Genomic DNA, 27,677 nt, shown 5'->3' with positions numbered 1-27,677 from the left:
GCAGCCGTGAGCTATGATGGTGCCACTGTACTCCAGCCTGGGTGTCAGAGAGAGACCCTGTCTCAATAAGGTATATTAAAAAAAAAAAAAATCGGCCGAGTACCGTGGCTCACACCTCTAATCCCAGCACTTTGGGAGGCCAAGGCGGGCGGATCACAAGGTCAAGAGACCGAGACCATCCTGGTCAACATGGTGAAACCCTGTCTCTACTAAAAATACAAAAATCAGCTGGGTGTGGCGGCGCGCACCTATAGTCCCAGCTACTCTGGAGGCTGAGGCAGGAGAATCACCTGAACCTGGGAGGCAGAGGTTGCAGTGAGCCGAGATCGCACCACTGCACTCCAGCCTGGCGACAGAGTGAGACTCCATCTCAAAAAAAAAAAAAAAAAAATCGTGTGTATCTCTCTCTTTCTTCCTTTTTGTCTCTGTCTCTCTTCCGTCTTACCCTGTTCTATTTTCCTATTTTACTCCATAGAAGGTATCAAATTCTAACCTCCTAGGTCGTTTGCTTATTTATTACGTTTGTCATCTAGGACCTCCTGCCCACCGGCCCCCAGCAGGAAGGACTGCTCCAGGAAGGCAGGAATTGGAATTTGTGTCTATTTTGTTCCCTGTTGACTCCCAGGGCATAGAACAGGGCTTGGCACACCGTAGGAGCTCAGTAAATATTTGAGTAATGAATGAATGAAATCTAAACAAGCAACTCGTTTTCCTTTATGAAGACTTTATTTCATCCTCACCCTTCTGATTTTCAGAAGCAGCGGCACGGATGAGACGGGTCTGGCAGGGCTGGAGGGGACAGGGGGGAGGAAAGACGTCCCTCGCCCTCTCCGGATTCCGCGCCCTTCGTTCGCCAGCGGGAAGCCGTGGCTGTGCGGACCCCTAAAGTAGCACCGTCCCCTGCTGGGCAGTTTGGAGAAATGCAGCAAGGACGCTCAGCGCTTGGGCCAGGTAACATTTCAAACACCTGGAAATTTGGAAAGGAACAGGGTGGAAAGGTCATTGGGGGTGAGGCAGCCAGATGGGTCTGAGGTAGGCCTTTTCAGAAAGGAAGAGGAGCCGAGAAAAAAATGCAGCCCATTCTCTCAGCTGTAGGACCTGGATTCAAGCAGAGTCCACATCTCGCAATGGATGGGTTTCTCCTGTTGAGGCCAAGACTGACCTTGATGGAAGTCAGGTGCCCTTCAAGGCCAATTCCCAGGGATCTCTTTTTGGAATTTCTGGTTTCCCTAGGTTTGCTCGCAGGTTTTGTGGTGAACATGTATCCTTTTATCAAACCCACCCCACAAAACCAGAATTTCAAACCAAGTTTTTACCCAGACTTTTCAACAAATGTGCATATGCAGTTTCAGAAAGAGGAAATGTATTAGTCCCTCCTCACACTGCTACAAAGAACTACCTGGGACTGGGTAATTGATGAAGAAAAGAGGTTTTATGGACTCGCAGTTCTGCAGGCTTAACCAGCAGTATGACTGGGAGGCCTCAGGAAACTTACCGTCACAGTGGAAGGCAAAGGGGAAACAGGCACCTTCTTCACTTGGCAGCAGGAGAGACAGAGAGAGAAGCGAGGAGAGCTCTATCAGGAGAATAGCAAGGGGGAGGAGGAGGTCCGCCCCCATGATACAATCACCTCCCACCAGGCCCTTCCCCCGACAAGTGGGGAATACAATTGGAGATGAACTGTGGGTGGGGACACAGAGCCAAACCCTATCAATCAGCTGAGTCAAGATTGTTCATTGACTCATCATTTTTACTGTGAATTTACTGTGTGCCAGGCACGGTTCTGGGTACTGGGGCTACAGCAGCGAAAAAGACAGACAAAAGCCTCAGCCTTTATGGAGCCGATATTACAGTAAAAGAGACAAGTCCCTAACACACAAATAAATGAAAATATCTAACTAAAAACTAAGGTAAGTGCCCTGAAAGAGAAAAACAAGGCGTCACAAAAAAAATATTTTAAAGAGCAGACTTCAATTTTGGGAATCCACACTGAAGACATGAGATTTAATCTGAATTCCTCTCCCAGAAGCCAGGGGCAGTCTACGGGGAGAAAGGAATAGTAAGAGAGAAGCTGGAAGTTTCCAGGCTTTTGATCTTAATTCAATATCTCCCTAGAGAAGAATAACTTGTCCCTTTTAGTAGATGTTTGTTCTGTTGTAAAAGGACAGCACAGGAGTCTAGAATCAGAGTCCTGGGTTCAAATCCTGTCTCTGCCCCCTTCCTTAGTTTCTACTTCCTCTGTCCCTTAGAGTTATGATAAGAATTTAATGAGATAATAGAGATGTAGCTATGGACGCAGTACCTGGCAAATAGTCAATAAGCAGTCGTCATTACTGTTTAAAGGCTCTGAGAAGATCTGCAACTGGGGAACCTATTGAACTAGACTCACTCTTTGGCTATGGAAACTTTTTTTTGTCCTTAGAGACTCACTCTGTCACCCAGGCTGGAGTGCAGTGGTGTGATCTCAGTTCACTGCAACCTCCGCCCCCCAGGTTCAAGAGCTTCTGCCTCAGCCTCCCAAGAAGCTGGGATGACAGGCGTGCGCCACCACGCCCAGCTGATTTTTGTATTTTTAGTAGAGACGGAGTTTCACCATGTTGGCCAGGCTGGTTTCGAACTCCTGACCTCAAATGATTCGCCCACTTCTGCCTCCCAAAGTGCTGGGATTATGGGCGTGAGCCACTGCGCCCGGCCTGTAGAACCGTTTTGTTGCAGGATATTGTGTGCTCTACCATATATACTGGGGAAATCTTACTTCAGTTATTGGGGGTTTGGGTGGAGCAGACATTATTCATTGCCTACCCCAAGTCCATTTGCTGTCTTTTTTCTTGCTAATAGAACTCTGGTTATGTTCAGGATTAGGCCAAAGAACCTTGGATCTCTAAAATGGTTTTCCATCACCTGCATCCCAGAACATTCCTCACTGATCCGGGGTCCCAGTTCTCTGTTCTGAATTAAAATCATCCTGGTTTCTCCATTTGTCTAAATATTCTCTGGTTCACCTTGAGGACAGTGTCTGGGCATTGCACCAGGCAGCCCATACCCCTCCCTGGGGCCTGTTCCCTTTGTAAAACCATGACTCACCTCCGAGGCCCTTGCTGGCCACACACCTTCATTCCAGAGAGGATTCCATGAGCCATCCCTCTTTGTCTTTCTTCTCTCTCCTGTCTATTTTTGTCCTTTGTGAAATGCCCTGGCCCCCTACGAGGATACAGAGGTATTAGTGCACCCTCCCCCTTAATCCCTCAGGCTCCTGTTCCCTTGTCTAAAGTCACCCAAGAGAACAGGGCCAGCCTAACTTTTTCTGGCTGGCTTTTCCTGGGGGAAATTAAACTGTTTCACTGTGTGTCCCAACCCCAAAAGTCTCTCCTATTCTCTTCACCACGCATGGCCCTAGAACTTTCTTTCTGTCTAAAAGGCACCTACGAAGGAGGAATAGCAAATACATAGCACATGGCAATGGCATACGTGTCACCCTTCCTTCACTCAATCCATGGCAGACATTGCTAATCAATCACAGCACTCTTTCTTACTGAGTGTAGTTGGCAGGGGAGATGAGCTGAAACCCTGACCTCTATGACATGGTTGGAGACAGGGGATAAAGAGTAAAGTTCACACTCACCTCAAAAAAATTGTCCTGAGGCCTGACACCCCCATTCTCTCTTAGCCAGATGGGACCTAGCTGGCCTGGAGAGCCTTGAGCAAGCAAGGTGGGTGTGCAAGGATCAATGCCTTCATCCCTGGAGACACAGCACAGAGAGTTGGTCAGGCCCTTCCCAGCATTTGTCCTGGACTCACTCCAGGATCGTCTTTGGTCTCAGTTGAATTCAGTGCCATGGAACAAATCTATCATGATCACCTACTATGTGCCAGGACCGAGGGCCCTGCAGAGATGAATGAATCCTGGCCCCTGGCCCAGAAGATTCTAGCAGAAGAAACAGACTAACAAACAATGAAGCAGAATGCAGAAAGTGCCACAAGAGAGCAGAATTCAACAAGGGCTGACACAGTGCCCGCTATGTGCCGGGTGCTGTGCTGGGTGCGGGAGAAGAAGCGGTGGGCAAGATAGATATGGTGCCTGTCCCGTTGAGTTATGGTCTGAGCAGAAAGCTGGGTGTTCATCAGCTAATCAGACAAAAAAAAAAAAAAAAAAAAGTAGAATGCAGCTGTGGTTCAACACTGGGAGGGAGAAAGGGATGCAGTGCTGGGAGGGCTTGGTCTGGAAGTTCGGGGAGAACAAACAAAAGTTCACCAGACCAGTGGTCTCGAATTGGGGCAGTTTTGCCCCAACTCCCAGGGGACACATGGCAATGTCTGGAGACATCTTTGGTTATCATGACTGGGTAGTATCTCGTGGGTAGCGGCCAGGGATGCTGTTCAACATCTTCTGAGACATAGGACAGCCCCACAGCAAGGAACGACCTGGCCCCAATGTCAGCAGTGCCAAAGGTGAGAAACCCCCATACAGACAATGAGGGGATGGAGGGGGGTCCAGGCAGATGGAAGGGTCTGCATCCTACCAGAGCAGGCAGCCATTTAAACATGTGGGTGTCTGGGCGCGCGGTGGATCACGCCTGTAATCCCAGCACTTTGAGAGGCCAAGGTGGGCAGATCACCTGAGGTCAGGAGTTCAAGACCAGCCTGGCCAATATGGAGAAACCCCGTCTCTACTAAAAATACAAAAATTAGCCGGGCACGGTGGTGGGCACCTATAATCCCAGCTACTCAGGAGGTTGAGGCAGGAGAATCGCTTGAACCTGGGAGGTGGGAGTTGCAGCGAGCCACGTTGGCGCCACTACACTCCAACCTGGGCAACAGAGTGAGACTCTATCCAAAAAAAAAAAAAAAATGCGATGGTGATGACCGAGCTGGGTGGTGTTGTTGTTTTTCTTTAATGTCCCTCTGGTTGCCATGTGGCAAGGGCAGAAGCAGAGACCAGGAGAGCAGGTGTGCCGGTGTGGCTCTAGGTGGCTATGTGCCTACCGCAGGCCTGGAGACTAGACATGAATTCTCAGGAGGAGTTCTGAATTGTGATGACCGCTTGGGGCTGCGCATTCCACACACTGAATTAAGACTATATTTGGGGCTGGGCGTTGTGGCTCATGCCTGTAATCCCAGCACTTTGGGAGGCTGAGGTGAGTGGATCACTTGAGCCCAGAAGAGCTCAGGAGACCATCCTGGGCAGCATAGCAAGACCCCATCTCTACAAAAAATACAAAAATTAGCTGGGTGTGGTGGTGCACACCTGTAGTCCCAGCTACTTGGAAGGCTTAGGTGGAAGATTGCTTGAGCCCAGAAAGCAGAGGTTGCAGTGAGCCAAGATGGGGAACACACACTCCAGCCTGGATGATAGAGCAAGACCTTGTCAAAAAAAAAAAAAAAAAAAAAAAGACTATTTGGGACTCAGTGATCTTAGGGTTGTCCTTTTCCCTACGAGTGAGAGGGAAAATCCTGACTTCTCTTCTGAGAACCGGCACAGATTAGCACCAGGGAACAGAATTTATAAAGAACAAAGTGTTTTGCTCAAAATTATCTCAAGCCAGCCTCACAGCGCCCCCATGAGGTCAGTGTTCTGACCCAATACATTTCTCAGATTAAAAAAGGGAAATAGAAATGGAACCAGGAAAAGCCACCGGACCTGTGTCATCCGGCCAGCAAGCAGCAGAGGTGACATTCTAGCCTAGACCCAACTCCAAATGTCCCTTCTTCTCCAAGGTCCCCAGCCAGGAGACCTCAGGAGGTCGGTGGACTCGGGCAGCCCTAAACCATCCTCAAACTCCACGAGCAGGGAACCTGTCTCTCCCGTCCTAGGAATTGCTCTGTATGTCAATGGTGCTGAAATTGAGATAATGTATGCCCCTCAGGGCAGTGGGCAATGTTGAGGACATTTTAGGATATCACAATTTGGCCGGGGGGGGGGGGGGGGGGGGGGGGGGGGGGGGGGGGGTTGCTAATGGCTGCTACTGGGTGGAGGCCAAGGATGAGGCTGAACATCCTGTAATGCACGGGACACCCTCCACTGCCATAACAAAGAATTATCCAGCCCCAAACGGCCATAGAGCCCAGGATGAGCGTGCTACTCCGGAATGGAAGCCCAGCAGACGCCTGCATCTGTGCTGGGGAGGAGCAGGGGCCTGGGCCTGCAGAGCTGGGTGTGCCCTGAAGACTCGTTGAAAGGTCCTTCACCCGACAACCTCAGGTTGGATGACTAATGAGCCAGGAGTGTGGCCTTTATATAGCTCTGGGCCCAGGCATGCAGGACCAGGTTCGGCTGTCACAGTGCCACGTTCTTCAGCAAGGGGGCTCTGGCAGGCAGGCAAGGGGATGGCAGGGGGAAGCTGGCGGGGAGCCCGGGGCAGCAGCTGTTGCTGGAATCTGGGCCTCATAGAGAGGAACAATGCCCCCGGAATGCCAGGACTGAGACAGCTGATCCCACGGGCATCTGAAGGGCACCAGTAAAAATGGGCTTGTCTAGGTGCCTCTGTCCCCAGTGCAGGCAAGATAGATGACCGAGGGCTAAATATACCAGGGACAAGAAAGCCACTGAAGGGCTATCTGGATGCTTGAGGCTGGACCTGAGCTCTGGGATCCTGGAGGGTAGTGAGAGGTGGGGCCGGATCCCCCAGCTTTGAAACCAGAATACCATGGGGAGGAAAAGCGTATACAGAGGAGTCCGACAATCTGGGTTCGAAGCCCAGTGCTACCAGGTGCTAGGGGTAGGGCCTTGGGGAGTGACTGCTCCTCCCTGATCCTCAGTTTCCTCATCTGGAAAATGGGTCTAATATTAGTACCTTCCTCATAGTGTTGTGAAGATTAAATCCCATGGTGGGTAAAGCATGTGGCTCATTGTGTGACATGCAGGGAGTTCTAGGGAAGGGGGATGATGGCGATTTGGTTTCTTTTGGTACTTCAGTTTGGCAAGCTATGCAGTAGCTGGGTGGTGGCCATGGCGGGCAGGCCTACCTCTCCCAGTACACTGGAGCACTCCATACATGATAGCTTGTACTCCGCCAGCTTAGGGCAGCTGTCCCTAAGAGCACTGAATGACGGGCTGGAGGGTGAGGTGGGGGCCGGAGTAGGAAATGAGGGTGGGAAGACAACCAGTAAAACCACACACACTCATACACACACACACACTCTCTTTCTCACATACACACTCTCTCACACATTCACTCACACATACACACTCTCACAATCACACACGCTCATACACACTCTCACACACTCACACACTTTAACACACTCACATATACACATTCACATACATATACACACACTTTCACACACATTCACAGACACGTGAAACACACTCACATAGAGACACACTTTCACACACATACACAGACACATGACACACACTCATACACTCAGTCACATATACACATACACTCAGTCACACTCTCATACACATACACTCACAGTTTCACACACATACACACCTGTCACGCACACTCACAAAAACACACAGTCACAGTCACACACATACACACACACAGTCACACAGTCACACACATACACTCACACACATACACACACTCTCTCACACACAGTGCCTATACTCCATGCCTGGCACTGTGCAAAGCCATTTACACTCATGCATGAGTGACCATGTGGATGGTGCTTGGAACAGAATAAGCACACAATAAATGTTAGCTGCTATCGTTAGTATCACAATTATCTAGTTTCACCTGAATGACACTCTTCCAAGGTTAGCATGATAGTTTTTTCCATTTATCAAGTGAAGACTCTGAGGTTTAGGGTGGTTAAGTCACCTGTCCAGGGGCCCCACAGTCAAGGAAGTGGAGGAGCTGACCTGGAACTCAACTTACAATCATAACACCATTCTGGTAGGGTAGGGTCAAGTGATAAAAGATCTTAGCTGTCAGGCCAAGGAGGGGAGATTTCCTTCTGAGGTAGTGGGGAGCCACTGAGTGTTCTAGAGCATGTGCAAGTCATCATCAGAATGGGGTATGGGGGAAAGGAGTTTGACTCAGAGTGTGTGAAGGCCAAGATATAAAGACAAGAGAGAGGAGGCCCAAAACCAGTTGGGAGCTACTACCACAGGCCAGAGCGGGGGTGGGACTTGAGGAAATGGATTTGCAAGACGTTTTAGAGGAAGAATAGACAGATTTTGCCACTAGTGGGGCAGAATCAAGATGGCTGAGGATTTTGGTCTGGGAACCTAAGAGAGAGGTAAAGTCATTAATAGGAAAAGGATTTGGGAGAGGAAGAGGAGAGAAAATGAATTCATTATGGAACATGTTATTTCTTTTCTTTTCTTTTCTTTTTTTTAATGTTTTTGATATGGAGTCTCAATCTGTCACCAGGCTGGAGTGCAGTGGTGCAATCTCGGCTCACTGCAACCTCCGCCTCCCAAGTTCAAGTGATTCTCCTGCCTCAGCCTCCCGAGTAACTGGGACTACAGGTGCACACCACCATGCCCAGCTAATTTTTGTATTTTTAGTAGAGATGGTGTTTCACCATGTTGACTAGGATGGTCCACAATCTCTTGACCTCGTGATCTGCCCCCCTCGGCCTCCCAAAGTGCTGGGATTACAGGCGTGAGCCACCGTGCTGGAATGTTATTTCTTTTACCTCCATCTCCACTGACATGGGTGCCCAGCCAGTGCTCTGGAATAAGAGCTGGCATTCACTGAACATCACTGTGCCTAGCAGTATTCTAGAACTTTAGAAGCAGTAATTAACTTATTCAAACTTCATGATAACTTTTTGAAGTAAGGACCTCTATTACACGTTCCCATTTCACATATGAGGAAACTGAGGTACAGAGAGCTGATGCTACTTGTCCCAGTGGTGCTTTGTACACAGGGGGTGCCCCATTATGTGACTGACCCATCTTTGCTGGGCACAGGCCTGGTCCACCTACATCTGACTTGCAAGAGAAGCCACCCTCCCCACTTGGTGGCTCTCACTGACGCCTGGGGGCCCTGACAGAAGGAGATAGGCTATCACTTGGTGACAAAAGCCATCAGCCACCCGGCTTTGGGCTGGCAGGGCCTGGTATGCCTTTGTTCTATCAAGAGGTGGCTGACTTCACTGCCCTCTTTAAAGGGGCCTTACACCCCAAGGCAAGTTAACCCACTGTGCTACTTGCTTCCAATGGAAATCATGGTGGGCACTTATGTGACACTTTCCTGTGCCAGGCTCTGTCCTAAATATTAATGCATTACTAGATTAACTCTGTAAGCTACTGATATTAACATACACACTTATGTGATCCGCTGAAGGGTTTTATAAGACAAACACGTAGAGAAGCCTTTCCCTTTCTCCCTTACAATATGGGATGTAATGGCTTAGACTTGAATTCCAGGAGCTAAAGTGCAAAAAGCCCCTGCAGAAGAAACGAATTAAAATATGCCTCCAGCAAGGCTGGATTGAAAGCCTTAAATGCCCCAAAGACTGAAAAGATGCTGACTGTCACCACCTGACAGCAAACGAAAGATAAAAACAGTACTTAATGGTCCAGCTAGCAGGAGAGCATCCTTCCATGTTCAGATTTTTTCCCATGGTGGCTATTTTGACTTAAAAAAAAAATTAATTGGCTGGGCACGGTGGCTCACGCCTGTAATCCCAGCACTTTGGGAGGCTGAGGCAGGTGGATCACCTGATGTCAGGAGTTCGAGACCAGCCTGGCCAACATGGTGAAACCCCATCTCTACTAAAAGTACACCAGTTAGCCGGGCGTGGTAGCGCACGCCTGTAATCAGAGCTACTCAGGAGGCTGAGGCACGAGAATCACTTGAACCTGGGAGGTGGAGGTTGTAGTGAGCTGAGATCACACCACTGCACTCTCGCCTGGGCGACAAAGCAAGACTCTATCAAAAAAAAAAAAAAAAAAAAAAAAAAAAAATATATATATATATATATATATATATATATATATATGTATGTATCCTTTCTCCCAAAAAAGTTTGTTGGGTTTTTGTTGTCACTGGCACCTCTGGTGCTCTGGGCGTGTATTAAATGTGCCATGTATTAAATGTGCCAGTTGCACGGCCTGGCTCAGCTTAAGGGGAGGCCACACCAGCCTCCATCAGTGAGGTAGGGACTGCAAAGGAGGTCTCCAAGGCCACCATAGAGTGGGAAAATTCAGGTGGCTGGGGCGGGTATGTGCACGTGTATGAGTTATGATACCATTAACGTGAAAATGTGTATCTCTGTTTGCATGGTATGACATCATTATTGTGAAAAAAGTATATATTTGTGTGTGCATGTCTGTGTGTGTGTGTGTGTGTCAGAGAGAAAGAGAGAGACAGAGAGTTGGGAAACCTAAATGCAATGTGATATGCTGGATTAGATCTTGGAACAGCAAAAGGATAGTGGAAAGCCTGGTGAAATCCAAATCAAGCCAGGAGTTTGGTCAATAGTAATGCATCAATATCAGTTTCCTTCTTGTAACCAATGTATTAGGGTCATGTAACATGTGTTAACATCAGGGAAACTGGGCCAGGGGAAAGGAGAACTCTGCCACTTTTAATATAAATTCTTAAATACAATTTTTAATTTAAAAATGTCTGGAAGGAATCTGCTGAAGTTCTGAAATGGCAAAACTAATCTACGGGGCTAGAGGCCAAGAGGTGCTGACTTTCAGGAGGATTGGCTGGGAAGGGACACTAGGAAAAGCTCTGGGGCTGGAATGTTCTGTGTCCTGGCCTGGGTGGTGGTTACACAGTGTGCGCCTGTGTAGAAACTCATCTCACTGGACACTTAAGGCACATGCACTTTGCGATCTCAATTTTAAAAGCAAAGAATAAAAGGTAGCATCTGAAAGGCTTCACACGAAACTGCAAACCCTGTTCCTCTTGGAGAGGCTCTGGTTGTCATGATAGGAAGCGGACGTTTTAGTCAATATCTTCTGTAACATGGTCAACTATTTTATAGTAAGAATGTGCTTGCTCTCATTACATTAATGTAATTTTATGGGCATGGCATGTAGCATGCACAGAGACAAGTGCACAGATAATAAATGTGCAACCCGTGACACACCCAGATCAGGATCCGCGACATTCCCAGTTCTCCCAAGACGTCCCCTAATTACTTATCATAAATTCTGCTCTCAATGGATGTTCTATAATTTTTTTTTGTTGTTAAACTTGGCAATCCCATTCCTAATGTTCCCTCCTCATCACTACCCTCCTCTATCCTGACTTCTCACAGCTCAGATTCATTTTTTACCTGTTTATTCATACATTTTTTTTTTTTTTTTTTTGAGACAGGGTCCATCTAGCTCCGTCACCCAGGCTGGAATGCAATAGAGTGAACACAGCTGACTGCAGCCTCAACCTCCCTGGCTCAAGTGATTCTCCCACTTCAGCCTCTCAAGTAGCTGGGAATACAGGTGTGCACCACCACACCCAGATAACCTTTGTATTTTTTTGTAGAGACAGGATTTCACCATGTTACCCAGCCTGGTCTCCAACTCCTGGGCTCAAGTGATCCACCCGCCTCAGCCTCCCACAGTGTTGGGATTACAGGTGTGAGCCACAGAGATCAAATGTGTCTTAATGCACACTCTGATTTAATCCTCATAACAGCCCTAGGAGGTGAGTACTGTTATTATCACACTTTTCAGAGGAGGAAACTGAGACTCGGCGAGAAGCCTATCTAAAGTCACATTGCTGGCCTGGATGCAAACCTTGGCTAGTCCGATTACAAAGCCCTGAGCTACCACGTCAGGCCAATCAAAACTAAATATTCCCCCAGTCCTCAATCTGGCAGATGATCAATATCTTGTCAGGCTTAGGGTCTGTGTGTCGGAGCCCTCTGTGCTCTGTTTCCTTTTTGGCAGTGTTACCAAGAAGTATGACACCAGCCGGACTTTTCCACTAGAGTTATGTTCTTTCTGCTCAGAAGTAGGCCAGGTATTCTCTTAATCCTTGGAGTTTGTGAATCTTGCTGGGATGCACCTTCGTGTGTGTTTTTCCTTATCCTTCCAGCTTGGAGTTTGGGAGTTCTTTCATCCCGCAGATTTTGTTCTCTTTTGTGCTGAAGAACATTTTCTTGTATTACTTGCTCACTTTTGGCTTCTGTTTCTGGAATGTTTTTTATTTGCATTTCTTTGTTATTTTGCTTCATGATATTCCCAAGATATCATCTTCTAGGCCACTATTTAAATTGCAACAAAACTAACCTTTCTTGCAATTCATTCACTTCATTTTTAGTTTGAAAATCAGGTCTTAAAGCTCTAGGAAGTCATTTTGGGTTTCACTTGAATTAAGGTTTTTTTGTTGGTTTGTTTTTATTTTTATTTTTTGGAGCAAAACAGTACTTGGGCTTTAAAAAATAATGAAATTAATACACTGCTCTATTTTCAAAAATGAAGACTGTCGTACCATAATACAGTTGAACATAAATTTCCACTTTTCTTGAATTTAAGCTTAATATGTATATATCTCCCCTTACTTTGCATGAAGCTTTACTGATGTACATCACGCCCGGCACATAGTGGGGCTCAAATAAATATCTATATGTAAATTCATGTTCTTCGATTTGGGGTTAACATCATTCTTACTTAAAAGCAGTGTGTACCTATGAAGAATACTCACATATTTTCCCTCTCTTCATCTCTTCTTTTAAAATTGTCAGTGGGGCCAGGCGCCGTGGCTCACGCCTGTAATCCCAGCACTTTGGGAGGCTGAGGTAGACAGATCACTTGAGCTCAGGAGCTCAAGACCAGCCTGGCCAACATGGTGAAACCCCATTTCTACCAAAAAAATACAAAAATTAGCCGGGCATAGTGGCGGGTGCCCATAATCCCCGCTACTTGGGAGGCTGAGGCAGGAGAATTTCTTGAACCCAGAAGGCAGAGGTTGCAGTAAGCCGAGATCATGCCACTGAACTCTAGTCTAGGTGACAGAGTGAGACCCTGTCCACACCCCCCGACCAAAAATAAAAAGATGAAAGCAGAGGAGTCAGAGAGGTTGGATTCAGAGGTTGGAGTGATGCGGACCATGAACCAAGGAATGTGGGGACCTCGTGGTCCACAAGGAATGTCGGTGCCTCATTCCCTACTTCGTGGTCCACATCGCTCCAACCTCTGAATCCTCCGAGGTGGAAAAGGCAAAAATTGGGTTCTCCCCAGGAGGCTTCAGAAGGAACACTGTACTATTTGTGACTGCGAGATATTAAATATGTTGCCAGGTGTGGTGGCTTGAGCCTGTAATCCCAGCACCTTGGCAGGCCAAGGCAGGAGGATGGCTTGAGCTCAGGAGTTCAAGACCAGCCTGGGCAACATAATGTGACCCCGTCTCTACCAAAAAAAACCTTTTTAATTAGCCGAGCATGGTGGTGCATGACTGTAATCCCAGCTACTCGGGAGGACAAGTGAGGAGGATCACTTGAGCCTAGGAGTTCGAGGCTGCAGTGAGCTATGATCGTGTCATTGCACTCCAGCCTGGGCAACAGGGTGAGACCCTGTGTGTTTTAAGTCACCAAATCGGTAATATTTTTATAGCAGCAATAAGAAACAAATACACTTGGGTTTCTGATTCTTCTAGAAGTTGCTATTCTAATGGATCAGCCCACTGTGCTTCTCTCTGGCTTCTGACACCTCAAGTGAGCAGTTATTTTTCTATTCGGTGGGACTTAGGTCTGGTTGCTGGAAACTTATTAGCTGTAGGAATCCCACAGATAGCAAAAAGGCAGGGGTCTCAGGTCCTGTGGGCCTGTGCTTCACAGCAAGAGGCCTCCACCACCCAGCCTCGAGGGCACAGCAGCCCCAGCCGCCCACTCGCTCCCTCCCCAGCCCCTGCGGTCTTGAGGCTGATGCTGAAAGGAACCCCTGAAGTTTACACAGAACCAACACCCAAGTCCTCCCTGGATTCTCCAATCCCAGGGCCTTGTCCCTGGTCTTGTGGGCTCCCCGGGGCAACACAAGCCACTGGTGAGAGAGACTTTGGATCTCTGGCTCTCTCAACAGGCCCCAAGGCCTAACCCACAGCCCATGAGTTCCACGTCCCAGCAGTCACGTGGTTCCATGCCCCATTCAGGCTGCCATGTTCCCAGAATCCCTAGACACAATCTCACTTAATCCTCCCAGCAGCCTTATGGGGGTGTGTGATCTCCGTTTTCCAGGTGAGGAAACTGAGGCCTGAGAGGGTGAGTGCCCTGTTTGACAACCCCTCTTGCTATCCAGCCAGAATTGTTCCCCTAGTACCCCTTTTGGAGGCCTGGCTGTACAGGCGTCCCTCAGGAACACACACCCCCACTCGCCTCTGGGGGCCCAGCCCATCCTAATCCCCACCCCGGGGCTTCCCACCCCCATCATACACTCTCCACATCTTCTGTGGCTGCAACAACCTTTTCACTCGGCCAGTTAGAGCTACTGACTGCTCGCACAGGGTTTTAACGAAAATCCATGGTGTGCTATTAGCTAGGGAAACATTTATTCTGGTGTTGTCAGAGAACCTTGGACAGAAAAGCTCCTCTTGATGTGTGCACTGTACGTATGTGGATGTGTGTGCGTGCACGTGTCTGTGTGTCTCTATGCATGTGCAGACGTGTTTTTGTCTGTGCACACATGTGCCTACACATGAACACATCTTTTGTTATTAAAGACTGTTAGAAGAGTCTCCTGGGTAATTCTAACCCATGTATGACTGCAGAGAAGAAAAAAACCCCACACCTTTTTTTTTTTTTTATCACAGCCGTAAATGGTCCTTGGGTTTGTGTGCCCCAAAATTGAGATTTTTTTTCCAACTGAGAAGGGGAGTGAGTGATAGCTACCATTTACCAGGTCTCACCTCCTTTTACCCTGCGGAAAACCTAATAAGAAAACTGATTTTTTTTTTTTTTATGTTCTGGAAAACTCCAGCCCCAAGGTGACTTCTGTTCCTCAAAGCCTCCAAATTCTCCCTGCCTTGAGGCACGTGCTGTCCCTGCTGCCTGGAGCCCCCTTTGCAGACTCTGCTTGGAGGAGCCCACCTACGTCCCCGTCTGAGGCTCTCACCTGGCCACTGCCATGCCTCTGTCTCATCCCTGCATGAGATCCGTCACTCTGTCTCATTCCTGCGTGAGACCTGTCACTGCCTGCAACTGTCTGGGTTGTGCATTTGTTTACTTTCTCTTTGTCCATCTTCCCCTCACACTTATGCACCTCAAGGGCGGGAAATTTGCTGCTTTGCGCTGGGCTCCATTAAGGGGAAAGAATGCTGGTTCAACCATCAGCCCTGTGCCCACACCACTGGGAGGGCAGAGGGACATTCTCCTTCTTAGAGGTGTGACCTCTGGCACTCAGTCCTGCCACCCACGGCCACTAAATAACCACGATGATTCCAAGCCCCGAGTTCTTGCTCCCTGAATCCCAAGGCTGTCTTTAAGGGCATAGGAGGATGGCCATCTTTTGTTGTTTTGGTTTGGTTTGGGGGTTTTTTTGTTCTCATATTTGAGATGGAGTCTCGCTCTGTCACCCAGGCTGGAGTGCAATGGTGCGATCTTGGCTCACTGCAACCTCCGCCTCCTGGGTTCAAGCAATCCTCCTGCCTCAGCCTCCCAAGTAGCTGGAATTACAGGCAAGTGCCACTACGCCCAGCTAATTTTTGTATTTTTAGTAGAGACGGGATTTTGTCATGTTGGCCAGGCTGGTCTTGAACTCTTGACCTCAGGTGATCCACCCACCTTGGCCTCCCAAACTGCTAGGATTACAGGTGTGAGCCACCATGCCCGTCTTTTTTTTTTTTTTTTTTTTTTTTTTTTTTGAGACAGGCTGGAGGGCTGGAGTGCAATGGTGCGATCTTGGCTCACTGCAACCTCTGCCTCTCAGCTTCAAGAGATTCTCCTGCCTCAGTCTCCTGAGTAGCTGGGACTACAGGCCCACGCCACCACACCTGGCTAATTTTTGTATTTTTACTAGAGACAGGTTTCATCATGTTGGCCAGGGTGGTCTTGAACTCCTGACTCAAGTGATTCACCCGCCTCAGCCTCTCAAAGTGCTAGCATTTCAGGTATAAGCCACTGCACTCAGCAGGAAAGCTGTCTTGAGTAAAAGTATTATATAACAACACCTTGCATTCTGAGAGCAGCTGCTGTTTTCAAGGCCCTCAAAGAGCCTGGACTCTGGAGACAAAGGGGCCTCCAAAGGGGTCCATGCCCAGCTCCATCACTGTGTGACCCTGAGCAGCTCACTTTGCCTCTCTGAGCTTTTGTTTCCTCATTAGTAAAATCGGGGCACGGATGATGAGGTGGTCTCCACCCTCTAGGGTGGTTGGAAAATTGTGTGTGGGAGCCACGAGCACATGGTGCCCAGCACGTGCCAGCGCTCAGTCAATGAGATTTGTCATTTCTTCAGTCAACAAATACTCATTTTTGAGCTGCTGCTGTGTGCGTCACAAGCTGGGAGCTGGGGAGACGGTCAGTGGTGAGGGAAACTAAAGTGATCCCCGCCCTCTGAGCTGACGCTCCACTGGCACCTAACAGAATGAGTCAGTGCACTGCAGGCAGCGTTCAGGACCGCCTCACGCTGTGCAGAGAAACAAAGCTGAGAAGGGAGATCTGAGGGCAGCGGGTCCGTGGCTGTGTTATTTGTCTGTTTTGAGACACGGTCTTGCTCTGTCACCCAGGCTGGAGCGCAGTGGTGTGATCGTGGCTCACCACAGCCTCAACCTCCCGGACCCAAGTGATCCTCCTGTCCCAGCCTCTTGAATAGCTGAGACTATAGGCATGCACCACTATGCGCAGCTAATTGGTTTTTTTTGTTTTTTTTTTGTTTTTGTTTTTGTGGGGTTTTTGGGGGGGTTTGTTTGTTTGTTTGTTTGTTTTTGTAGAGACAGGCATCTCCCTATGTTACCCAGGCTGCTCTCAAACTCCTGGGCTCAAGCGATCCTCCCGCCTCAGCTTCCCACAGTGCTGGGATTTCAGGCATGAGCCACAGTGCCAGCCTTCATGGTTATTTTAAATAGGGTGGATGGGGAGGCTTTACTCAGGAGATGACATCTGAGCAAAGATGCAATGAAGGAGGTGAAGGAAGGAGCTGTGCAATGACTGACGGAAAGGCATTCCAGGTAGAAGGCACACAGGTGCAAAGGCCCTGAGGCCAGATCCAGGCTGATAAAACAGAGCATTTTAGCAGTCTCCTCTCCCTGCCATTTTCTTTCTCAAAATTGACAAGCACAAGTGTCCCCGGCCCGAGCACTGCAGAGAGCGCAGCATCTCTCCCCGTGACCATGACCCAGCTACTGCCTCTTTAACCTTGAATGCCTTTTTGGGGGCTCACGTGTCACCCAGTGGCGAGTGAGCCACCCTTACTTCAGAAGAACGGCATGGGGTGGGGGGGCCTTAGGTGGTGCCCGCCTCACCTATGACTGCCAAAAGCGGTCATGGGGTTATTTTTAAACATGGGGAGGAAGTATTTATTGTTCCCGGGCTGCGGAGAGCTGGGCGGAGTGTGGAATTCTTCTCGGGAGGCAGTGCTGGGTCCCTTCCACCATGGTGAGTACAAGGGCTCCAGGAGGTGATGATGCCGGGTGGGCGAGGAGGGGAAGCCACTACAAGCAGGGGACCACGGCGGAGGCGGAGGAAGGAGGCTCTCAAAGCCTCCAGCCCCTTGTGGAAAAAGCCCCGCTGACTGCGCGCGCACAGAGGAACCCCAATCAATGCCCCGATAGGCCACAAATAACAGCAGCTCCCGGGGACTCACAAACACAAAATAAGAGAGTTGGCTTTTTTATGGCTTGTCTACTGACCTCTCAAGGAATCAATAACTCCCAGGGCTTGCAAAATGGGATTGAACGCTTTTAAGGATCAAATTGTAATTCTTTTCTCTTGTTCAGGCAGCTGGGAAAAAGAATGTTTTTGTTTTCACCTTTTGAACTTGCAAATTTAAAACCTTTCTTCCTGTGCTGTTGAGTTGCGTGTCCCCCTCCTGAAGTGGGCAGCTCCCAAATCAGGGTCAGCGCAGGACGGAGAGTGGTTGGGGCAGGAACTCTGGAGTCAGAATGCCCAAGTTCAACTCTCCAAGTTCAATACCCAAGTTCAACTCCAGCTCTGCCTTTTGTGTGTGTGTGGCTGTGCGATCTTGGGCAAGTGACCCAACCTCTCTGAGCCTCAGTTGCCTCCCCTGTAAAATGGGGATGATAATAATAGTATCCGCTTGACAGAGCGGTTATGAGAATTAAATAATAATACATATGTAGAGTATTGAAGCATTTGCTGTTATTGAAAGTCAGAGAGAAGTGGGGTGGGGAGGAAAGGTCAACTCGCTCTTCTCTGCCCTGTTGACATGATGCAAGGACAGGGCATTCAGAGAGGAGGTTTTGCTGCCATTTGGATCAAGGGAAAATTGTGGGGTGTGGGGCGCAGTTGGGTTTTAACACCTTGAAGAACTGTCATTTCATCTTGGCATTCATCATGGCTTAGTGAGCCTGACTTTTTCTCTCCCTCCAATCAATTCTCCTTCTGTGCATTACTGAGCTTTTTGTGAAATGCATCGGAACAAAAGCGGCTGGATCCTGCAGGGACGATCTGTAGGTGTGGCCTCCATCCCCAGGGACACACCTGTGGCTTCTCCTAGTTAATGAAGGAGCCACTACAAGATGCACAAACGCTATGATCCCCTGGGACCAGGAGGCTCTGGAGAAACTTTATGTCGTGTCCTTTGCTCCCTCCAGCGTCACTGTTTTGAGACCTGAGTGTGGACGCTGTACCTGCATTTCACAGATGGGCAGCTGAGCCCTGCAACAGAGATGAACTCACCCAGAGAAGGGGCCTGACCTAGTTTTTTTGACTCCCAGCCTCTCACTCTTTTAATCAATGCTTTTTTCCCCCAGGCACCTAAGAAAGCAAAGAAGAGAGCCCAGGGCGCCAACTCCAACGTGTTCTCCATGTTCGAACAGACCCAAATCCAGGAATTTAAGGAGGTGGGTGCAGCTGTTGAATCATCCACACGGAAGGAAATCCCACCCGTGAGGGAGAACCTTCCTTTTGTTCCATATTCCCAGCAGGGACTTTTCATTAGACGCCTCTGTCCTCCAAACAATCCCAAATTCAGCCTGAATGGATGTGTAAATTTTTAAAAGAAACTGTTTTTAATAACTTCGCTGATTATCAAAGTAAAATATATTCCTTGTTGAAAAATGTCAGAAAATTTTTCAGAAAAGCACAAAAAAGGAAATAAAAACTACCTACAATTCTATTACCTAGAGATAATCAGTTCGCATTTTGGTATATACCCTTCAAGCCATTTTTGTTATCTATGTATATGTGTATTAAACAAAATTATAATCTTCTGTGCCCACTGATTACTACCTGCATTTTTTTCTTTGAGAAATTCACCATTAACATTTCCTATCATATATTTAAACCATTTTTTCTATGGTTAAATATGACATTTGTTTATAATGTTTTACTATTATAAATAACACCTCTTTGCTTGTATCTCTGGCTACTTCTTGGGAGTAAAGTCCTAAAAGCAGAACTGCTGGGTCAAAGGAACTTAAAACGACAACAACAAAAGAACTAAAAACAGGCAGAACTGCTGGTCCGAATTGCCCCCCAAAATCACAGCACTAATTCCTATGCCCAGCAGTCTCAAGAAGAGTGCCTTTCCCCACATTTCCATCAACACTGGGTATTAATAGTCACAATTTTTTCTGCCAGTCTGAGAGGTAAAAAGCAGTATCTTCTGGGTTTTAAATGTTACAGTCTTTGATTATTAACCACTAGCCCTGTTTGAAACCCCATCGCATTCGATGGCAATGGACCTTATGAAGAGAACCCAAGTACCAATTAGACCAAACTGCACACAGGCTTGGAAGGACAGGCTCGGAATTCATTTTCCAGCAGTTGTGAGGGCTCACACTGACTCATCCACATTACTACCTGGCTGTCCAGAGGGAACTATGCTAAAATGATGCTAAAGAGATCAGTCTGCTTTTGTGTGTGTGTGTGTGTGGCAGAGTCTGGCTCTGTCACCCAGCCTGGAGTGCAGTGGCACAACCATGGCTCCCTGCAGCTTCAACCTCCCAGATTAATCGATCCTCCCACCTCAGCCTCCTGAGTAGCTGGGACCACAGGTATACACCACCGTGCCCAGTTAATTTTTGTGATTTTTGTAAAGATTGAGTCCCCTTGTGTTGCCCAGGCTGGTCTCAAACTCCTGGGCTCAAGCAATTCTCCTGCCTTGACGTCCCAAAGTGCTGGGATTACAGGCGTGAGCTGCTACACCCTGCCCTAACGTGCTTTATATCAAAGGGGAAACCATTTGGGGCTTCGAAACAGGAAATGAGCAGTTGTACCTTTTGTCCTCACTAACATTCAGATTGCAGGAATGCTGTGTCCCATAGGGAAAGAGAAATTCCTGAGACAAGTGTCATATCTGAACTTGAGATCGTCACCTTCCAGGGAGAAAGCTACACCTGCCTCTTTTCCCAACCCCCGGAATCAGCTACGGGGGGTGTGGGCAGGGGATGCAAAGAGCTCAAAACACGTAGCCAGGATTCCCCATTTGGGTTTGTTTGTTTGTTGTTTGTTTGTCTGAGTAAATGGGATTACAGGTACTCACCACCATGCCTGGCTAATTTTTTTGTATTTTTACTAGAGACAGGGTTTCACTGTGTTAGCCAGGCTGGTCTCAAACTCCTAGCCTCAAGTGATCCTTCTGCCTTGGCCTCCAAAGTGCTGGGATTACAGGCGTGAGCCACTGCACCTGGCCTAAAGCTATTATTTTTTTAAAAAGCTAAAAACTGGTGTTTCATCTGACCTCCCCACTCCCTAGCCTGCCCTGCCTGTAAAATGGGACCAGTAATCTGTCTCAGCTGGCGGCCAGGGAGGTTCTCAGAACTTTATAAATGCCCAAGTATTTCACAAATGAGGAATCATGGGCCAGGCACAGTGGCTCACACCTGTAATCCCAGCACTTTGGGAGGCCGAGGTGGGCAGATCACTTGAGGTCAGGAGTTTGAGACTAGCCTGGCCAAAATGGTGAAACACTGACTCTACTAAACAAAAATAAACTGGGCATTGGTGGTGCGTGTCTACAGTCCCAGCTACTCGGGAGGCTGAGGCAGGAGAATCGCTTGAACTCGGGAGGTGGAGGTTGCAGTGAGTCGAGATCACACCAGATTGCACTGCAGCCTGGGCGACATAGCAAGACTCTTTCTCATAAATAAATAAATAGCTTTATAGGGGTATAATTTGCATATCATAAAATTCATCTTTTAAGTGTGCTGTTTTGTGGTTTGTAGTACACTCACAAAGTTGTGCAACCATCACCACTATCTACTTTCAGAATATTTCCATCACCCCAGAAAGAAACCCCATACCCATTAGCAGTCACTTCCTGCTCCTCCCTCTCCCACCAGCCCCTGGCAACCGCTAATCCATTTTCTGTCTCCATGAATTTCTTGTTCTGGACATTTCATAGAAATTGAATCATACAATATGTGGTATTTGTGTCAGACTTCTTTCACATATGTTTTAAGGCTCATCCATGTTGTAATCTTTGTAGGAATTTCCTTCCTTTTTATGACTGAATAATATTCCATTGTATGGACAGACCACATTTGGTTTATCCATTCATCAGCTGATGGACATGTAGGTTGCTTTCAGTTTTGGGCTACTGTGAACAATGCTGTTACACACATTTGTGTTCAGGTTGTTTTTGTTTTTGTTTTTGTTTTCCAAGATGGAGTCTTGCTCTGTCATCCAGGTTGGAGTTCAGTGGCATGATCTCAGCTCACTGCAAGCTCCGCCTCCCGGGTTCAAGCAATTCTCCTGCCTCAGCCTCCCGAGTAGCTAGGATTATAGGCATGCGCCACCACGCCTGGCTAATTTTTCTATTTTTCATAGAGATGGGGTTTCACCATGTTGGCCAGGCTGGTCTTGAACTCCCGACCTCAAGTGACCCACCAGCCTAGGCCTCCCAAAGTGCTGGGATTATAGGCATGAGCCACCATGCCCAGTCTTGTGTACAGGCTTTTATGTGGACATGTTTTCAATTCTCTTGGGTATATATCTAGCAGTGGAATGTCTGGGTCATATGATAACACGAGGCCTAACATTTTGAAGAAATTGTTGGATTATCTTCAATTGTTGACTTTTGATCTGAGGTCCTGCAATGATCTTTGAAGATCCCAGAATCCACTCTTGCCAAGTCCTTGGCCCAACTTCTTGGGCAACTCTGCCAGTTTCTCCCAGGCTGAGCTGCCAATCACTTCCCTTCCACAGGCCTTCACTATCATGGACCAGAACAGGGATGGCTTCATCGACAAGAACGATCTGAGAGACACCTTTGCTGCCCTTGGTATGTCGCACCCTCTAGCCCTGGAGGAGGGTCTCTTTATCTCACATCCATGAGGAGCACGAGGTGGGACCATCAGAAAAGCCCAAGATGGGTGTCATTTCCCAAAGAAACAACTCCACCACAACTGCTCTTTAAGACAAATTTCAGGGGATGGGAAAGAAGTGTTTAGCCTTTGAGTGTCTTCAGATATCTTTTATCTCCTGAAATAACTTTTTTGTGTGATTTTGAATGCAATGTCAGCTCACAACAGAAAATGGGGAAAAATGCAGAAAAGTATAAAGGAGAAAATGACATCACCCAGAAGGTCATATTCCACTGTGAACATTCCAGTCTCTTTCCTCTAAGTCTTTCTAGACATGTCTGTTAGGTTTGGGTTTTAGTTTTTTAAATTATTGGAATCATTCTCTTTTGAATTCATCTTCTAAAATGTATCATCTCAACAGTGTGAGCACAAGTACATGGAGTTTCTTCAAAATATACATGTCTAATCTGCTACCCACCACCGCCTCTTACTCCTAACCTTAGAACTCAGGGCAACCATACACAGCTGTGCAGACGGTGCACTGCACAATTCTACAGGGAACTATTCACATTTGTAGTGAGTGTAGCTTTTTATACTTAAAACATACATTGGCTTAAAAAGTGACAGATTTTTCTTATTTGCACAAAGGTAGGCTTGTGGCAGGACTAGAGCAGGTAAATCAGAACCTTCAAGGCTGTGGGTTACAGCAGGTTTAACTTGAAAAAATTCCCTCAGGTGATCCTGGTCTGTCTCTCCTGCCTCCAACTGTGAAGGGCTAATTTACAATACAAGCCTTTCCCATTTGAGTGAAAAATGAAAGCATCTGCATTAAATGTTCCAGGTTCTGAAGACACTATTTTAAATATAACGGACTGGCCGGCATGGTGGCTCACACCTGTAATCCCAGCACTTTGGGAGGCGGAGGCTGGAAGATCACTTGAACCCAGCACTTCGAGACCTGCCTGGGCAACATGACAAAACCCCATCTCTCCAAAAAACTACAAAAATTAGCCAGGCACGGTGGCGTGCACCTGCAATCCCAGCTACTTAGGAGGCTGAGGCACGAAAATCGCTTGAACCTGGGAGACGGAGGTTACAGTGAGTCGAGATTGTACCACTGCACTCCAGCCTGGATGACAGAGCTAGACCCTGTCTCAAAGAAAAATAAGTAAATAATGAACCCCTTCCCACATCAGATGTTAGGGTTGCTTCCAGTCATTTGGTTATTATAAATAACACTGTCAAGAACATCTTCTCACATAAGATCTTTGCCCCCATCCACCCCATCTCCGATTATTTCTAGACTAGATTTCTTGAAGTGGAATCCCAGGAGCCAATGGCAGTGTCATAATGGCTCTTTCTCCCCCAGCTCTGAGTCCCTGAGTGTGTGTTTCCTACCCTAGGGCGTGTGAACGTGAAAAATGAAGAAATTGATGAAATGATCAAGGAGGCTCCGGGTCCAATTAACTTTACTGTGTTCCTCACAATGTTTGGGGAGAAACTTAAGGGTAAGGTCGTGTGTGTGTGTGTGTCTATGTTTCTTTGGGGGGCTGGCAGAAGATGGTTAACTTTAAAAGAGATAAAGCACCATTGGAAAAAATAATGAAAACAGCAATTTGGCTGGCCGCAGTGGCTGATGCCTGTAATCCCAGCACTTTCAGAGGCCGAAGTGGGTGGATCACTTGAGGTCAGGAGTTCAAGACCAGCCTGGCCAACATGGTGAAACCCCATCTCTACTAAAAACACACAAAAAATTAGCAGGCACGGTGGTGTACACCTATAGTCCCAGGTACTCAGGAGGCTGAGGCAGGAGAATCCCTTGAACCGGGATGGCGGAGGTTGCAGTGGGCCGAGATTGTGCCACTGCACTCCAACCTGGGTAACAAAGTGAAACTCTGTCTCAAAACAAAACAAAACAAAACAAAACAAAAACACAGCAACTAACATTGCTCCAGGACTTAACCTAAGTCAGACCTCATGCTAACCACTTTATACGCATTACCCCACTTAACAGCAACTAGGAGGTACGCTCTATTCTTATCCTCAGTTTACAGATGGGGAACTGAGACTAAGAGACAGAAAGTCACTTGTCTGAGGCCACACGGCTAGCAAGTGCCAGAGTTAAGATTCGAATCCCAGGCTTTCGAATCTAGATGATGTTTGACCGTGAGTTCTCAGCCCTCTCTTTCAAAATAGAGGCTCAGGGATCAGATGAAAGCAGGGTATTTTTCCTCCATGCAAAGCAGCCTTGCTCTGGCCCCTTCATCTCTGGGGGAACTTGGGCCCAGCTGCCTGGGGTGCCAGTGGTTCCCAGCCACCCCCAGTACATGTAACCCCTGTGTTCCGTTTCAGGAGCAGACCCTGAGGAAACCATACTCAATGCATTCAAAGTGTTTGACCCTGAAGGCAAAGGGGTGCTGAAGGCTGATTAGTGAGTGGGGTCTGTGGGGAGGAAGGGGGTTCCCTGCTTGCCCCCCTGCCCCACTACACATGCACAACTGACACCAACACCTGCTTTCCTCTCTCTGCAGCGTTCGGGACATGCTGACCACGCAGGCGGAGAGGTTTTCCAAGGAGGAGGTAATGGGGTCCTTCAAGCACTCCCTGTACCCCAGCTCCTGGGCTCTCCCTCTGGGGGGCTCTATGTCCCCCTCTTGTCTAAAGCACCCCTGAGCCCACACTGACAGGGAACCAGCTATCGTCTTCTGAGCCCTGGCCTCATTTCATTCTCTGCCACCCTATGAGGTAGGGACTAGCATAACTCCCATTATACAGATGGGCAAACTGAGACCCAGGGAAGTAAAGTCACTTGTCTAAAATAACAACAATCACACCTGTAATCCCAGCACTTTGGGAGGCCGAGGCAGGAGGATCACTTGAGGCCAGGAGTTTGAGACCAGCCTGGCCAACATGATGAAACCCTGCCTCTACTAAAAATACAAAAATTAGCTGGGCATGGTGGGGGACACCTGTATTCCCAGTCACTCAGGAGGCTGAGGCACAGCACGAGAATCACTTGAACCCAGGAGGCAGAGGTTGCAGTGAACCGAGATCACGCCACTGCACTCCAGTCTGGGCAACAGAGCAAGACTCCATCTCAAAAATAAAATAAAATAAGATAACAAAACTAATAGTAAATGCCAGGACCTGGATTCAAACCTAGGTCTATGTGACTGCAGGTTCTGCCTTCCTCACGATGCATAGAGACCTGCTTAGAGCATGAAATTATTGTAGTGTGAAGGGCTGCCACATACTGTCATGTGAGTTGTGCACTGAACAACTCTTTTTTTCAGTTTTATGAAACTGACATCTAGAAAATACACAGTCATCAGACTGTGTATTTGTTGCAACAGCTTTCCAGAACTGGCAGTAAACTGTCTGGTAATATTTTTTTTTTAACTCAGTGACCTTTTCCTGGGAGATGCGGTAGTGAGTTTGGTAGAAGGGGCATTTTTGCTAATTTGCCAAAGCTTCTGTATGAGCAAGCAATGGTGCCGTCAACCTTATTAGTGAACCTTAATGAGTTGATTTTAAATGCCGCCTCATAGCCTCACAGGCCTCTCTCCATCAAGTTCCACATTTTACTAAAAATTGTATGTAGATTTCCCCTCCCCAAAAATTCAAGCAGCTAAAAGGGCTGCCTTCACTTTCCACCTGCTGTGGGCTTTGAACAAGCTCCTTAACCTCACTGCACCTCAATTTCCTCATCTGTAAAGTGGGAATGATAATAGAAGCTACCTCATAGGAGATTGCAAGGATTTGATACGTTAATGTGGGGAAAATGTGAACTTCTGGCAAAGGCAATACAAGTGCTGGCTATGAATAGCCAGTATGGTTTTTTAAAAAAACTAGCCAATGCTTTTTAAATGGGGAAAGTTTGTATAAAAACAAAAATCTAGATTTCTGATGCCCTGGTCCCTGTGGCCACCTTCATGTCACCTTTTTAGATTGCCATGTGTCTCCATTTAGCCACAGGACCTATCCTGCTCCCTTAAATCACCTGCCTGGCCCCTGGAAACTCTTGAGTTTGTGATGCTGGTGGAAGGCTGGGTTTCCAGGGACATCTCTGCATGATGTTTATTTGGGAGGGCCGTTGAGGTCAGGGAAGAACAGGGAAGGGCAAGGAAGGAAAAGTGCATGAAGGAAGAAGTTGAGCCAAGATTCAGGCCCAAAGACCAGCACCACTGACTCCCCAGGCAGGGAGCTCATTCGATAGCTCTCCTGGGAGGCACCAAGTTGGGCGAGATGGCCGCGCCTTTATACCCCCACACCAATCCCATCCGCTGGCTGTAGGCTGCCCCAGAAAGGGCATGACCTTGGGCGAGGGGGCCCTTCAGCAGCTGGGGAAGTCCTTCTCTGGAGGACCCTCTGAGTGGCCCATGTTCCCATCCCCCACCCCAGCTACCCGTCCACTCAGGCCCCGCCCACAACCCCCCACCCTCTGTCTCAGTTCCCCTCCCCTCATCCTTAGCATGTCTTGCTGGCTCATTGCAGATTGAGCAGATGTTCGCCGCCTTCCCCCCTGACGTGACTGGCAACTTGAACTACAAGAACCTGGTGCACATCATCACCCACGGAGAAGAGAAGGACTAGGAGGGAGCTGGCTGCTGCGCCCTGGGCTCGTCTTTGCAGAGTGGTCCGTGCCCTCATCTCTCTCCCCCCAGTACTGCCTCTGTCCCCACCTTGTCTGTTAGCTGTGTGGCTGCCCCATTTATCCACCTCCATCTTCTTTGCAGCCTGGGTGGCTACAGATAACCTCATGGCCGCACATCCTAGAGATGGAAATCTATCCAGAGGCTGTGTTACAATAAACAGGAGGTTGTGTATTTGGTCATGACATTTCTCTGACAGATAGTGCCTCAAGTAAGAAAGGCAAAAGCAGATGAGTTAGTGACAGCCTTGCAGTCATTATTGAATCTTGGTGACTCTTTATTTAAGGTAGACCTTTGCAGCCACTCAAAACTGTTTCTATTAAGGACCATGTTTTACTGGAATGTTACCTGGATGACCACAGCCCTCTCTTCCAAAGAGCTCAAGCATTTAGAGGGCCTTGCTTCCACGACATCCTTCCCTTAGGATGCCATCGGAATGCCTCTCCTGCCAGTGACAGTGACAAGAAGGAAGTGGCCTGACACATGGTAGGAACATAGCTCCTTCAACAGTAATCACACCTGCCAATTCTAAGAGAGTGATTTCTAGTTTCAGATAAAGTAGAAGTTGTTTGTACTTCTTCCCTAGCAAACTAGGGGAGTGATACTGACTTCTGACCCTGTCTGGGGCCCAGGCCTGGATGTGAGTTGACCCTTGATTTTGAGTGACCACAGTCATGGTTGAAGCATTCAGGTCTATTATGGCTGCAAGATTCCCAATGTAAGAAACAAATAGGGCCAGGTGTGGTGG

General features: G+C 47.9%; 4 protein-coding genes across 5 annotated transcripts in view; 3 read left to right on the top strand and 1 right to left on the bottom strand.

The window, feature by feature from the left end:
* Positions 1-27,677, top strand: part of GPN3 (GPN-loop GTPase 3) — a 637,401-nt gene that overhangs the window by 145,469 nt on the left and 464,255 nt on the right. The window lies entirely within an intron of this gene.
* The window catches only part of LOC126931527 (peptidyl-prolyl cis-trans isomerase NIMA-interacting 4-like), a 773,797-nt gene that overhangs the window by 339,058 nt on the left and 407,062 nt on the right, over positions 1-27,677 (bottom strand). The gene's annotated exons all lie outside the window — the stretch shown is intronic.
* The window catches only part of VPS29 (VPS29 retromer complex component), a 444,410-nt gene continuing 424,700 nt past the window's right edge, over positions 7,968-27,677 (top strand). Inside the window, exon 1 of the mRNA XM_050749946.1 lies at positions 7,968-7,977. The gene's annotated coding sequence lies outside the window, so the exon portion shown is untranslated. The remainder of the gene's footprint in view (positions 7,978-27,677) is intronic.
* On the top strand, positions 17,250-27,103 carry MYL2 (myosin light chain 2). 2 transcript variants are annotated; one of them, XM_050749942.1, is made up of 8 exons: positions 18,783-18,872; positions 19,618-19,619; positions 21,644-21,743; positions 22,180-22,255; positions 23,681-23,785; positions 24,630-24,708; positions 24,809-24,857; positions 26,772-27,103. In XM_050749942.1, exons 1-8 carry the CDS (start codon positions 18,837-18,839, stop codon positions 26,868-26,870), a joined length of 546 nt encoding a protein of 181 aa, XP_050605899.1. In that variant the 5' UTR covers positions 18,783-18,836; the 3' UTR covers positions 26,871-27,103. The 2 variants fall into 2 exon arrangements, with proteins under 2 accessions (XP_050605901.1, XP_050605899.1); XM_050749944.1 differs by lacking the exons at positions 19,618-19,619; positions 21,644-21,743 and adding an exon at positions 17,250-17,445.

This window comes from Macaca thibetana, chromosome 11 (assembly GCF_024542745.1).
Source record: "Macaca thibetana thibetana isolate TM-01 chromosome 11, ASM2454274v1, whole genome shotgun sequence".
NCBI classification, from domain to species: Eukaryota; Metazoa; Chordata; class Mammalia; order Primates; family Cercopithecidae; genus Macaca; species Macaca thibetana.
Note: the sequence above shows the minus strand (reverse complement) of the source record. Positions and strands in the feature narration are given on the sequence as shown.

Excerpts from the sequence above, each read along its gene's own strand:
- MYL2 (XM_050749942.1), top strand. The coding sequence starts at position 18,837 with ATGTTCGAACAGACCCAAATCCAGGAATTTAAGGAG. Across the intron at positions 23,786-24,629 it reads GTTTGGGGAGAAACTTAAGG|GAGCAGACCCTGAGGAAACC; the intron begins GTAAGGTCGTGT and ends GTTCCGTTTCAG. Across the intron at positions 24,858-26,771 it reads AGAGGTTTTCCAAGGAGGAG|ATTGAGCAGATGTTCGCCGC; the intron begins GTAATGGGGTCC and ends GGCTCATTGCAG.